The 13,583-nt window shown below is 44.1% G+C and overlaps 1 protein-coding gene across 22 annotated transcripts in view; it reads right to left on the bottom strand.

The window, feature by feature from the left end:
* The window catches only part of ARPP21 (cAMP regulated phosphoprotein 21), a 154,100-nt gene that overhangs the window by 53,926 nt on the left and 86,591 nt on the right, over nucleotides 1-13,583 (bottom strand). For 18 of the 22 annotated variants that reach the window (XM_027586141.2, XM_027586140.2, XM_027586145.2 and 15 more), the window contains 4 exons: nucleotides 10,931-11,161; nucleotides 2,915-3,078; nucleotides 1,914-2,018; nucleotides 725-985 (listed from right to left, as the gene is read on the bottom strand). In XM_027586141.2, the coding sequence (XP_027441942.1) occupies nucleotides 725-985; nucleotides 1,914-2,018; nucleotides 2,915-3,078; nucleotides 10,931-11,161 (761 nt within the window). The remainder of the gene's footprint in view (nucleotides 1-724; nucleotides 986-1,913; nucleotides 2,019-2,914; nucleotides 3,079-10,930; nucleotides 11,162-13,583) is intronic. The other 4 variants (XM_027586150.2, XM_027586151.2, XM_027586154.2 and 1 more) reach the window with 2 other exon arrangements.

Raw genomic sequence — 13,583 nt, 5'->3', positions numbered from 1 at the left:
TGCCTCCGTGCATTTTACATCTTGACAGTAATCACTTGCAATATTCTGCAAGGGATACCCAGGAGAGCACCAGAGATGTTTGGTGGTGAACAGTAACAGATAATCAGTCTTTGCGAAGACAGTAAAAATCAGTGATCTGTGGTGTCTTACATGCTCAAGTCAATTAAATATGATTAATGACTACCCATGAGAGCACGCAGGAGCTCTGCTTCCCCCTAGGGAGAGGAAAGGACAGTGGATGTCCCCTTTAGCTTCCTCCTTTATATTCCTAGAGGAGCTCCTGCCTGGAGCCCAGATTAGCTCCAGAAAATGCTTAAGGAAAGAACACATTTCCCAAGCAGCAGCAGGGGAGAGTTGAAAGTCCCCCAGGAGCAGGCTCTCTTCTTCCTTCCTACTTTCCCTTTCTAGGCAATCCAGTGAGCAGGACGTTGCATGGGAGGGAATGCTTTCCTGCGTGGCTCCCGTACCAGCAGCCTGGAAAATGGGACACTCCCCGCACTGTATCATGGGAAGTTGGGTCAGTTTCATTCAACTTACTTTCTGAGCCCCACGGCTTTGCACAACTGCTGAATAGGACAGATCAGGTTCTGGAGGTGGGGAATATCAATATGGACCAGAAAGAGCCACACCAGGTTGACCTGGTGATATTTTACGTGGAAATGTAGATGTCAAAACAGCCAGCGAACAAGCTATAGGTCACAGGTGTGAGGAAAAGCACACTCACCTGTGCAGGTGGAGGCTGTTGCACAAATCCCTGTGGTGAGGGAGGGGCCTGGAGGACTTGCTGGGAGATGGGAGGTCCAGAGCCTGAGAACCCCCCCGTAGGGAGCTGCTGGCCTGTAGAGGCAATGACGTAGCTTGGCTGTTGGGTTGGCTGTGCCATGAGAGACGGCGGGTAGACAGGACCAGATGGGGGCTCAGGAGTCTCTCCTGAGGATTGCCGGCTCAGGTTCATCTGGGTGAACTGTGTCGCCACATCGTCTCTCTGCCCAGAAACAAAGAGGAAATTAGCAAGAGCAGCTTAGTAATGGGAGAGGCACACAGAGGCAGGCACAGGCCACACTCTTGTCACTGTGGGCAAGGGAGGGCGTACCAATTGGAAACAATAACTGAAAGGAATTCTCTGTCCAGAACAACAAGAGAACATAATAAGATTTTAATCATCTGGAGGATAAGAGATGGTAAACAATTTGACCGAATCTCCCTCTTCCAATGGAAACAAATCATTATTTTTTCACCAAGGGTTTGAGATCCTCGGGATGGTGCTGAGACAAGGAGGGCTTGGTGTCCTTGGTCCTGAAAGGTCAGCAGGGCTTCCCAGAAGTAACCACAGTCTCTGCCTTCTGGAGAGAGGCAGAAGTGGTTGTATTCACCATCACCCACAGCTGCTACAGAGATGGAGCCATCATGGTGTCATGATATATTGGGGAGTATTTTTTACTGGCCTGGACTGAAATTTCGGGGCGATGCTCCTTCTCGATGTCCAAAAGGACCTAGTTCATTGTGGGGAAAGGAAGGGAGAGTGGGGGATCAGGGAGCTAGGGGAACCCCCCACATTAGTAGCACAGAGTGATGACCACCTCAACTAACTTTAAGCTGTTTCCCAAGCCATCACGCTGAGTTCACATCTCTCTGTTTCTGACTTCAAACTCTCAGGGCATTCAATCCCTGCTTAGCCAGTAAATTCTTAAAAGGGTACCCAATTGCAGAATCAGCAAGCGTGGAACAGATGACAGAATGGCAACCATTATTTTGGAGATGGGGTGCAACGTTCTGGAATGAGACCCCAACTCATGCCCCCTCACAGTCAGCCCGGGGCACCCACCCAGCATCAGCCAGCCCTGCACAGGAAAGTAATAAAACTGGTGGACATGCTCTCCCAGGGGAAAGGTTGCACACATGGAATACGGTACCATGGGGAACTGTTGAGTTGGAGACACAGGCAGGAGATGCTGGGGAGGAAAAGAGACCGCTGGGTATTGCACTGACTGGGAGGAAGCCTGCAGCCCCTGCACCGACTGGAGGAAAGAAAAAGCTGATCAGGTAACGGGGAAGCACTGGGGGGCAGAAATCCCACAGGAAGGTTGGCTTATTGGAAGCACACCACCTACACCACCCTACAGGTCCTCTTGGCTCAGTGCCCTCCAGAGAGGGGAACCAGCCACCGACGGGAAGTCAATGCCAGGCAGAGCACAGCCAGCCAGCCTTGCAGGAGGCATGTTTGCTCAGAGTGAACACTGCCTTCAGAAGTCACTGCGATACTTTTCATGTCATTGTTGTTAGTCAAATCCACTGGGTCTAAAGATACTGCACAGGGACTGAGAAGTAAGGGAAAAAATTACAAATGAGGTTCACTCTGGCAACCTCCTGGGAACACTACAGATTTCTGTGGCTATTTCCAAGTGTTGCTCTAGGAAGGGAGGACCACTCTACATTTCTTGAAGAACAGGCAGGCCACCTCAGAATGGACTGATATCTGTTCTTCCAATTGATGAAGCATTCAGTACTATCCCTTTGCAGACATGAGTCCTTGGTCTGTGCTGGGAATGAGTGAGCAGGATGATATGAAAGCTTGGTTGAGGTTATGGGTTCAGTCTCTCAGTCAGGCTCCGTGATGCCTTAGAAGTAGCATCTAGGCCTCAGAGACAACTTGGCATTCGTTTTCCCTAGCGCAGTGTGCTCACCATGCAAATCACTGGATGGGGCATTCACGTCTATCTAAATTTGAGCATCCAGATGAAATCTTATCAACCTGCCATCAAGTGCTCTAGGCTGCCAGGTCTTACATATGAGTGGGTGGAAGTGGCCCCAGTGAAAAGTATCACCTCCTCCTAAGGCACCAGTCGCTGCTCTGAGAACTCCGCAGCCTTTGCCTGGGAACACCTCCCCTCCCCGCCTTCCCACCAGCTTCTACCTGAGTGACCAGCGGACCGGCCATATGTGGCTGGGGTGGCTGAGGAGAAGGCTGTTGCTGCGGCGGCGGCTGGGACTGCGCCATCATCGAGCCTCGCAGGGGCTGCTGGCTGGTGGGGGGGTTGTATATTGCAGGGGTTCCGTCAGGATTCACAAAGGGCTGGCCTGCAATGGAATCGGAGCTGGGTTCAGGTGAGCTCCTCGGTCTCGCCTTTAGCAGGAAGAACCATACTGATAGATATGCAACAAGTAACCCAAGGTAAAGGGGCAGGGAGGTGGAAATCTAGGACAGCAGAACCTTCACCACCATGAAGACTTTCCTGTTTATGACCTATCTGCTTAAGCTAGCTAACGGTGCAAGCCCAGAGCAATTTAAGAAGCAACGAATAAATCCACTGCCTTCAGGGAGATTCGCTAAAGCTAAGCGCGTCTGTGCACAGTGGCGCCCAGTGGAGAAGGCCTGTGGAGAAGCAATCTTCACGAAACCGTGTGTTTGCCGCCTGCACCTCGCCATTATCAGCAAGATCGCACACACTGAGAGATAGGGCTGCCTTCCCTTTACAGAATTCCGGCTACCCTGGCTTACATATTATTTACCAATACATTTGTTTTTCTTCCACTCGGCTTGTTGCCAACTCAGAATGGCGATCAGTGCTCCCGATACACACACAACAGAACATACCACATCCACATGCTCGCTTCTCTAAACAGACACAACAAGGAGCACGCAGGGGTTCAGATTTTGAAGATGATGCATAATATAAGCATCACAGCATCATCTCCTGATGGTGAAGCAAATATACATTGTTTTGCCTTTTGAAATGATGGCATGGCTCGCTATTGTTATTACTATTATTTGAGGAATATTTTATGGTTTACAAAATAGTATCATCGGATCCCCAGCATGACTCTGGGAGGAAGGACAGTATCATCTCCCTATGTCGCACAGGACGCAATGAAGGCCCACCAGAAGTCACAGGAAAAAGGAAGGAGCCAAAGGAGAGGCAGATGGAAGCGAGGGAAAGAGGAGGGAAAGAAAGGGAGAACCAATCAAGTTCCAGTGTGGCGGGCACCTTACACACACAGCTCAGCTCTTCCAGGGACCCCACCGACATGCGATCTCATCCCACTTTAGAGACAAAAACATTAGTGCCCGCATGGACCAAGCAACTCACTCAGAAAGGCCAAATCAGTACGCGAGAGTCAGGAAATGGCCCTGGTCAGAGTGACGCCAAAGTCCATTCACTTCCCATCACACCAAATAACTTCAGTGGAGTATCCAAGTTTACACAAGGTGTACGTGCTACAACAAGGTCTGATGACAAAAGTCCAATCATAACTGAAAATCATTAACACGCGAGAAGTCAGGAGGGGTGGGGGACATGTTTTAAGGTGGAATCACAGCCAGGACTGGCAGGTAAAGAATGAGAAGAATCAGAATATGCTGATTTGCATTAAGGGGATATCAGAGGCAGCTTGCTAAGTTCCTCCCAAGCACATAGCTGAAAGCCTCCCCTCACATAGTTCTGGTATATGGGGTTCATGAGAGCATGTGATGGTTGAGGAAAACAGCCCTTTTCATTAATAACATATATGAAAAACAACCAAAGATCACCAGTGATATGCGGAAAATTAGCAACAAAACACAACAGGTTAGAATGAAGATAAAAAAAAAAACTGACCCAAACGAAATAGTATTCTAGTGGGGAGAAAAAAAAAATGTGTGGTATCCAACAAGAACAGACTGTTACAAAATGGGAAATAATTAGCCTATATACACCAAGTGAAAGAAACCAGTCCCCAAAGGGCAGCCATTAGGGAAACGTGCAACTACATTTCTAATACCTTCAAGGTCAGGCAGAACTTAATGGTAATGGAAGTCAGAAAAGTGGGACCTCTCAGGGGGCAGGAGGGAGCCTCCTGGGAGACTAGTCATGTCCTATGTCTCCTTCCAGATAGTGTTCACACAGGGGTTCATACATTCAAATACCTGCCAAGGCTACAGGCCAGGTATGTGTGTTTGACAAATTACCCGTGAGAAAATATTTTAGAGTAGGTTTGGAATGCAAACAGTGGGGTTGTAGTGAAGCCAAACCAATTGCTCCCAGGACTTAATTTCAGGCCCGTTAGGAACTGTAATGGGACCCTAGTGTACCCATCATTACCCCACATTTTCAGCCCAAATATACTTGTGTGTGTGCAACGTGAAACCCTTAAATGCTGCATATTCATGAACTAAGGAAGTTCTGACAACAGTTTCATAACCAATCACAATGTGCTGTGATGGAAAAGCAAATGTGCCAGAATTATAGTCACAGAACAATGACTAAATTTAGAGGTATTTAAAAAAATGTTAATGTTCTTCATAGGCACTTGTTTTCCTATCACTGTCATTTAATTTTAGATACATTTAATTGTTTTAAATACTTTTTTTAAAAAAATAACTTTCTTCTGGATTTAAAATCTGCAACACATTTTTTTCTCCCCAAAGACGGAAAGTAAAAATAAAATGATCTTTACTATATTTCCTATGACTTCCAATTTATCCCAGTGAGAAGTAAGGTAACGTAAAAAACGGACCATAATTGGGGTGAGAAACATAACCACAAATTATTCAAATGTCCTTTTTGATAAATTTTAGATCCTCTGTGTGAAATATTATTAATGTGCTATGAAGCAGGCAAAAGAAAGGTTTCCATATAATTGCATATGAAAAGTACTCAGAACTCCCTTAGGTAGAGAGAGGTGGCAGGTTCTTCTGGAAGAGAAGAGAGAGAATAGAAGACTGCTTTTATACTCACTAAGAAGGGGTGGAAAGACCTGAGAGACTGAAACAAGTAAGATGGATATGCCAGGGAAGGGAACAGACATGATTACATGATTTCCTAAGAGACTTAGGACAGGCGACTATTGGTTTTCAAGTCAGGCAATGCTGGCCTCTCTAGATGCTGCCATTTCTGCCAGTCCAGATGCAATTACAACTGGATACGGGCAATTAGTTTGAATGACAGCTGCTGAAGACCGAAGGGGAAGGAGAGACAGTTGGCCTAGGACCATCCAGCTTAAAAGAGGTTTTCATGTCCAGAACTGTGCGAGCATGCCTGGCAGGCCCTGGCATGTGTGCTGGCACAGGTAAAGGGTGCAGGAAAGTCGGGCTGCCACAAGCTGGCCGAGTGCTCATTCCCCTCAATACATGGCCTTAGATGGAAAACCTCTCCACTCTCCACATCAACATGAATAATGTGCAGTAGATATTATTTTTTTAAAGATTTTATTTATTTATTTTAGAGAGAGCGAGTGGCAGGGAGGAGCAGAGGGAGAGGGAGAGTCTTAAGCAGCCTCCCTTCTGAGGGCAGAGCCCGACGTGGGCCTTGATCTTAGGACCCTGAGATCACAACCTGAGTGGAAACCAAGAGTTGGATACTAAGCACCTGCGCCACCCAGGCATTCTGTGCAGTAGATATAATTTTACTATTATATAATTATTGAGCCTTGCATGAAGACTAAGACTTGGTTATCCATTCCGGAGATGCAAAACAAAAACAAAAACAAAAAACCTGAGTCTGATCCCTCCCCACAAAGAGCTTATAAATACCCTGGTAATGAGGAAATGAACCCAAGGGCAATTCATACTAGAAACAAAGTAATCAAATGCTCTTGGTTTCTAATACCAAAGCATTTCTGCCATGTATTTGGCAGAAGGGTATTTATTAAAAAAGATAGAGGGGCGCCTGGGTGGCTCAGTCGTTAAGCGTCTGCCTTCGGCTCAGGTCATGATCCCAGGGTCCTGGGATCGAGTCCCACATCAGGCTCCCTGCTCAGCAGGAAGCCTGCTTCTCCCTCTCCCACTCCCCCTGCTTGTGTTCCTGCTCTCGCTGTCTCTCTCTGTCCAATAAATAAATAAAATCTTTAAAAAAAAAAAAAATAAATAAAATAAAAAAAAATAAAAATAAAAAAGATAGAGAGGGCATGAGAAAAAGAGATTTTTCCTTTCCTAGTCCTTAGAAGGTGATCAATCAAATCATAAGGATGCTGCTGATTATGGATAGACAAAGGTCAATTCAGATCTCACAAAGATACGTTGAGGGCCATGTCACACACAAAATCTTCATGGTACATTTAAGAAAGAGGTGGAAAAAAATAAGAAAGAAGTAGAATAGATGCCAGAAGGCCTGTGAAAAATACAAAGTGTAGTGTTAGGAGGATCCATCAGGAGTATTTCAAAGAGATGAGCCCTAAAAGGCTGCTCAAAGCAAAGTCCCAGCCGATGGCATGCCCTTACATCACTCACTTGTGAATTTGTGCCAGATGAAGGCAAAGCGAAATGGCGAAACAAGAGATATGGGGATTAATGAGTACTTGGGGGATGTTAATGCCTGTTGGCATCTCTGGATAGCTCTAAATTGAAAGAAAATAGCCAAACAAAGATGAGCTTTCTGCTAAAAATTTCTAAAAGGAGGCCAAGTCCAAGACAGCAGGAAGAAGATCAAACTCAAGAGTCAAACCCAGGCTTGCCTTGTGAGGATGAATACATTATACGGGGATAACTTTGAAAAAGAGCCTCTGCAGCAGCTCACTCATCTAGATGCCTGAAAAGCAAAGAAAGGATAGGCCAGAGGTCTTGAGTTAGAAACAGACTGGCTGAGAGCAGAGTCTAAGGCCAGACAAAATAAAATGTGATCGCATTTGGGGAACTGCGAGAAGATATGTGGGTGGGTTGGTTTCAGGTTGCCAAATATTTGGTACTTAGGAAGAGGCAAGTCAATTGTGCCCACAAAGGAAGTTTCATTTTTGTTTCATTTGGTAGACATGACTGGCAGGCACCTTGGTATTCTCAAATTATTGCTTGTCTTCTGTCTGCTTAAGATAGATACTTTATGAATAAACAGACAAAAAGCAGAATCAGACCTATAAATACAGAAAACAAACTGGTGATTGCCAGAGGAGGGGGGATGAAGGGATGGGCAAAATGGGGGAAGCAGAATGGGAGGTACAGGCTTGCAGCTATGGAATGAGTAAGTCATAGGAATAAAATACACAGCAGAGGGAATCTAATCATTGATACTGTAATTGTACTGTATGGTGACAGATAGGAGCTACACTGTGGTGAGCCCAGCATAACAGGCAGAGAAGTTGAATCACTATGTTGCATACCTGAAACTAATATAACACTGTGCGCCAACTATACTGAAATAAAAAAAAATAAAAGACAGGTATTTTATCATAGTTTCATACATGAACCACAATCTCAAATATATTAGATAAAACTGTTCTACTATGCACATCAACATAAAATGAGTAGTAGATATTATTTCAATACTATGTAATTTTTGAGCACAGTGCCTAAGACTACTTTGTTATCCACTCTAGTAAAGTAAAAAAATAGCCAAGAATGGCCCCTTCCCACAAGGAACTTATAAATGAGCTGGTAACAAGGAAATGAATCCCAAGGGCTATTCACACAAGAAGTAAACTAGTCATATGCCATTGGTTCCTAACCCCAAAGAATTTCTACCGCATATTTAATGAAGGGGAGAGGTGTGGATTTCAGGAGTTCACAACAATGACAGAGAAAGATGAGTTCCAATCCAAAGGAGGCAAATTTCCAGTTTCAATAGTAGAATCATAGGAGATTAAATAAATAGATGGTTGGATAGACAGACAGAGAGACATGCACACATACACACCATAGACACACACACACACACACACACACACACACACACACACACACACATATCTGAATACATGATGGATCTGTACACACACACACATACATATTTTCAGTTTACAAAAATAAACACATTCTAGGAAAGAAGAAACATCATTCCCCTTCGATCCTACCACTCAACCATGGTATACAATATATTAATATATTTTCCTTCTGGTCTTGGGATATTTTAATGTCAAGCATTTGTCAGATCAGAGAGGTGCATACAGAGAAGCTACTCGACAGTGTGATTAGATCCTTTTCCTCGGTTAGGATCCTTTTTCAAAGGAGATATTTTGGTAACAGCTCTAAATGACTGGATCTGATACATAAGAAATTGGGACTTGACACCAAAAATCACTTTCTTTCTTTTTCTATAAGCAAGATTATACATGATAATATACACATAACACATGCATAACCATTATATCATTACAAATAACATTTCTTCATTATACCCTAAAAAATACTCTGTTGAGCTTTTTTGAAACACGGCAATTTTGCTTAAAACAAATGACTCAAAACTAATGCCTGTGTGTGCTCTTGTCAGCAAGCCCTCCATCTCAATTAGAAGTGAAGGGATTTAAGCCAACGGAGTCAGACCATACTTCGATCAGTGCCCAGAGTAATGACTATAATCCTGGTTTTCTTTTAATTTCCTTTTAGTGCTTCCAATGATCCAAAAAAAATAAAAGCAATCTAATATTCTCCTTAGAAGTATCTCTTCTGAAAGCTTTCAAATGGTTTTCAATAAAATGATTATGCCTTCTTTTCCCTCAAGCTTATGGCATTTTCAAAATGTCTCCATCAAACACCCTGCCTTGAGAATGTGCCATATGTTTTCATGAAAATGTGGCAATTATTCAAGTAACTATTTTACTATCATTCTCATGTTTCTCTGAATTTCCTAATTACTAGTAGTGCTATATACGTGAAAAGATTGAGTCAGATTGCTTTTATGAGATTCTCATTCACTTTTGCTTTTTCAAGTTTAGCTAATCACAGAAATACTCTGGAATCGTTGAAACCAAACCACAGACATTTTTTGAGATAATTCAATTTTTTTTCCAATTACTTATAAAGGCTTCCAAAGAGGCAACTAGTCAATGTCAAGCCTTCTAACCCAGGGTTTCCCAGCCATAGCACTACTGATATTTTGGGCTGGGTAATTCTCTGTTGGAAGGGGCTGTCCTGTGCATTGTAGGATGTTTAGCAGCATGTCTGGCCTCTACCTTCTTAGATGCCAGTAGCAGCTCCTTCCTCTCTCAGTCATGATAATCAAATGTCGGTGGATATTGCAAAATGGCCTTGGAGGCATGGGCACAATTCCCCCTGGTTGAGAAGTTTCCCCTATGAGGCAGATGCTTGTCAGTCTATTTGCCCAATGCCCTTGGTTCTTTGGAATCAGTGTGGAAGTTAACTGACCACTAGAGAAATTAAAAAATAAAGAACCATTGATCATGGAAAAAATAATCATCATTGAAGTTACCAATTTTCCAAACCTCATCAAAACCAGTCTAGTCCTAGGATCCCTAAAATACATAAGAATTTGTTCCCTATGTCCTATTTGTCACTGCTATTCCTTATTCCCCAAGTGGAACTGGGTGAAATTCTAAGGCAAAAGAGCAACTTCTATCGGTAAGAATCTTTTTTTTAAAGATTTTATTTATTTATTTGATAGCAAGAGACACAGCGAGAGAGGGAACACAAACAGGGGGAGTGGGAGAGGGAGAAGCAGGCTTCCCGCGGAGCAGGGAGCCCGATGCGGGGTTTGATCCCAGGACCCTGGGATCATGACCTGAGTCGAAGGCAGATGCTTAACGACTGAGCCACCCAGGCGCCCCTCTAGGTAAGAATCTGCTATGTGTCCCAATTGATATTTCAAGTTTGTGAAATATCTTGGATGCAAAAACACTTTTGACATAATAAGAGGCTAAGCCGGGATTTAGTCTGCGAAACACAGTATCTTAATTAGTATTTCCCAGATCATCACTTTACAGTCTCTGGTCTTAGCTCCCAGGAATACCTGAGACACACCATGGTCAACACAAAGAGGACAGAGGAAAAAGTGGATATTTCTGGGAAGAACCTATATTTATCACTACATATCAATATTGCTATCAACATAGAGATAGAGATTACAGCTATAGATCTTCTCTTCCCAAATCAAGACCCTACACAATGGTTCGTGCACCTAGCTCTCCTGCTCAGGAATTTTAAGAAAACTTGCTGACGAATTTATAAGCTCAAACACAAGAACAGAACTCTGATCTTGAGTCCCTGCCATAGCAGAGGTAAGGAACTAACCTGTGTGCGGATTGAGAAGGATGCTTCCGGGCGGGATGCCTGTCGCAGCCTCCAGTGGAAGGAGGATGTAGCTGGTGCTGGGGGCTGCCTGGCCCCCTGCTCCGCCCTCTGGATAGGGCACACAGCCCGGAGAGCCAGCGGCCACGCCCGCAGCCAGGGGCGTGCCCTGCAGGGGTGCGTGGGTGCGGGGCAGAGACCCCGAGGAGCCTGTGCTGCTGTTAGACTCAGAACCTGCCACAGAAGAAAAGGATCAGAAAATCATCCAACACAGAGAGCTCTGGATCTAAATGCCTAGTTTACATAATCCATCCTTAAACCATGCGAGGTGAGTGCTGCAGGACCAGAGCAATATTTGGGGCTCACATTTTATTGAGATATCTGCTACATATTTTTCAGATGTGTCCATTTCCTGGGACAAGAGAGGTTAAGAATGAGCACTCTCTTTCAGCCTCTCACATGCCCATAGGGTGGTACCTTGGTAAATGGTACCCTAAAGCTTCGGACTCCATGTCTGGAGATGCCCATCACCCTGAGTAATTAAAGCCAGAGGGCTGTCTTACTGGAGGTAGGAGAATAAAATGCCAGGTGGATATTAAAGAGACTGCAGTTTAAGAAGGAGTCCTAGAATGTGCTGATCATGGATGGCATGGCTCTAAGGTACTGGTTTTCCAACATCCATAAAGCTGCATTTTGAAGAGGCATGGCCAGAAATAATCTTTTCCCCACAGAGGTGAGTAGAAGAACTGGGTCACTCCTACTGCGAGTGCTTAAGGCACGTATTTCACATAGTCACAGAAATCTTACTAATATGTCCAAGAGGCAGACAAAGAAGGGCTTGGCCTTCATAGAATGCTGGATCATCCTTTAGACGACACAGAAGAGTAAAATAATGGGGAGGATTGTGGACTGTGTATTTTGCAAACATGTAGGTAACTGGATTACAAGGTGGACTCTAGCCCAACCATCTCCCTCTCCCTCAACTGTGGACAAGGAAACACCTGGTATCTCCCACGTCCATTAGGCATTACCTGCCCTTCACCATGACCAGAGTCAAGGAGCTCTGGCACCCTTGACCACGGCTGTTCTGGGCACTGAATATTAACCAGAGCATTGAAGAGAAAATGCACCAAGCCCCATTTCTATATCAGTGAATTCTAACTAACAGATGATTTGGACGATATCATATAGTACAAGAAATTTTTAAAATTATTTATTAGCTCACAACTATCGATTTATGTCATTAAAAATGCATTCCTCTGTGTCATTAAAGGGAAACCATATATAAGGAAGAGTTAACATTGTTTTCAAGATTCTAAAATGTGCCCTTGAATTAAATTGGAGACCTTTAAAAATGAGTGATAGGAATACGGCATGTAATTGCAGAGAAGAGGGGCCATCGGAGAGAATTTAGAGGAGGACATAGTTTTCGAGAAGGAAGACAGTGATATTTATTGAGCACTTAGTATGTGTGAGCACCTGGACACACTGTACTAATAAGTACTATTACTGGCTGTACAGATAGGGAAGTTGAAGGATAGAGATGTTTGATAACTAAAGCCGACTCATACAGCTAGTGACAGAGTGGGATGTGAGCTAGGCAGACTGATCTAGGTTTAACTGTGACCCAACACTGCTTCCTGAAAGCAAGCATATACGTATGCCATGGACTGCCACCAGTGTTCTCAGTTGGGAACCTTCTCTTCTTCTCCCACGTCTTGATTATTAATAATGATAAAGTTATAAGTTAATTCAGGATGCATCATCTAACAAGTTTAGAATGCTGATGGATTCTGAGTAATGTATGGGGGAAAAATAAAGAATCTAAAAGGAGATCTGAAAATGCTAAGAGTCGTTTTGAGAGTGCATCCTGGCATGATGTCCCCAAGGTTGCAACCCCAGGGCAAACTGCAGGGTGTGTTTGTGAACTTGCCCCATGTGATTCGATGCTACAGTCCAAGTTTGACACTAGTGCAGAAAGAACAACAGCAAGAGCAATAAACAATAACAAAACCTTCTGCCTCCAAACGCTGAAGTTCATACAAAATAGGTTCAGCCCACCTCCAGGCTGAGGGGTCAGACAGCAGGAAAGGGTTGGGACTAAGGCGGCATGTCCTGAGTAATTTGAGGTGTCAGCTGGTGCTGGCAAGGGGAGGGGGGGTTAGGAGAGGGTATGGATGCACACAGCTGATGCGCCACAAGAAAATCCAGAGTGTTTTTTCTTTTTGGCTTTCAGAAGTTGGCTATTAATCACTGATGTGCAATATCATGTCCTTCTATCAACAGGAGAAAAGCAGCACCTTCAACAAGAACAATGAGAATGCGGTGCAAAGACAATGTAAAGAATCTGTTTCCACAGGTTAAAAGGATAGAAAGGAGACGGATTTAGCTTAAACTCTCAACACTTGCAAAGATGGAGACAGTGAACCCTCTTTGGGGGGATAGCTCAGCAACCACCATGAAGCCAAGGTTAGTAACTGGCCTTTTTGGCTGGCTTACAACCAGCTTTGAACAGCCTGTAAACATCAGTCTATGCTGTGCACACAGCCAGTGTTACTGAAGTTCTTGATCAAAAATGGATGCTAGCGATGGTAATAAAAGGCACAGGATTAGAAGTGTTCAAAAAATTAAAAAAAGTGAAATTGATATTTGAGAA

The sequence above is a fragment of the Zalophus californianus genome, chromosome 1 (assembly GCF_009762305.2).
Source record: "Zalophus californianus isolate mZalCal1 chromosome 1, mZalCal1.pri.v2, whole genome shotgun sequence".
In the NCBI taxonomy this organism is placed as follows: Eukaryota; Metazoa; Chordata; class Mammalia; order Carnivora; family Otariidae; genus Zalophus; species Zalophus californianus.
Note: the sequence above shows the minus strand (reverse complement) of the source record. Positions and strands in the feature narration are given on the sequence as shown.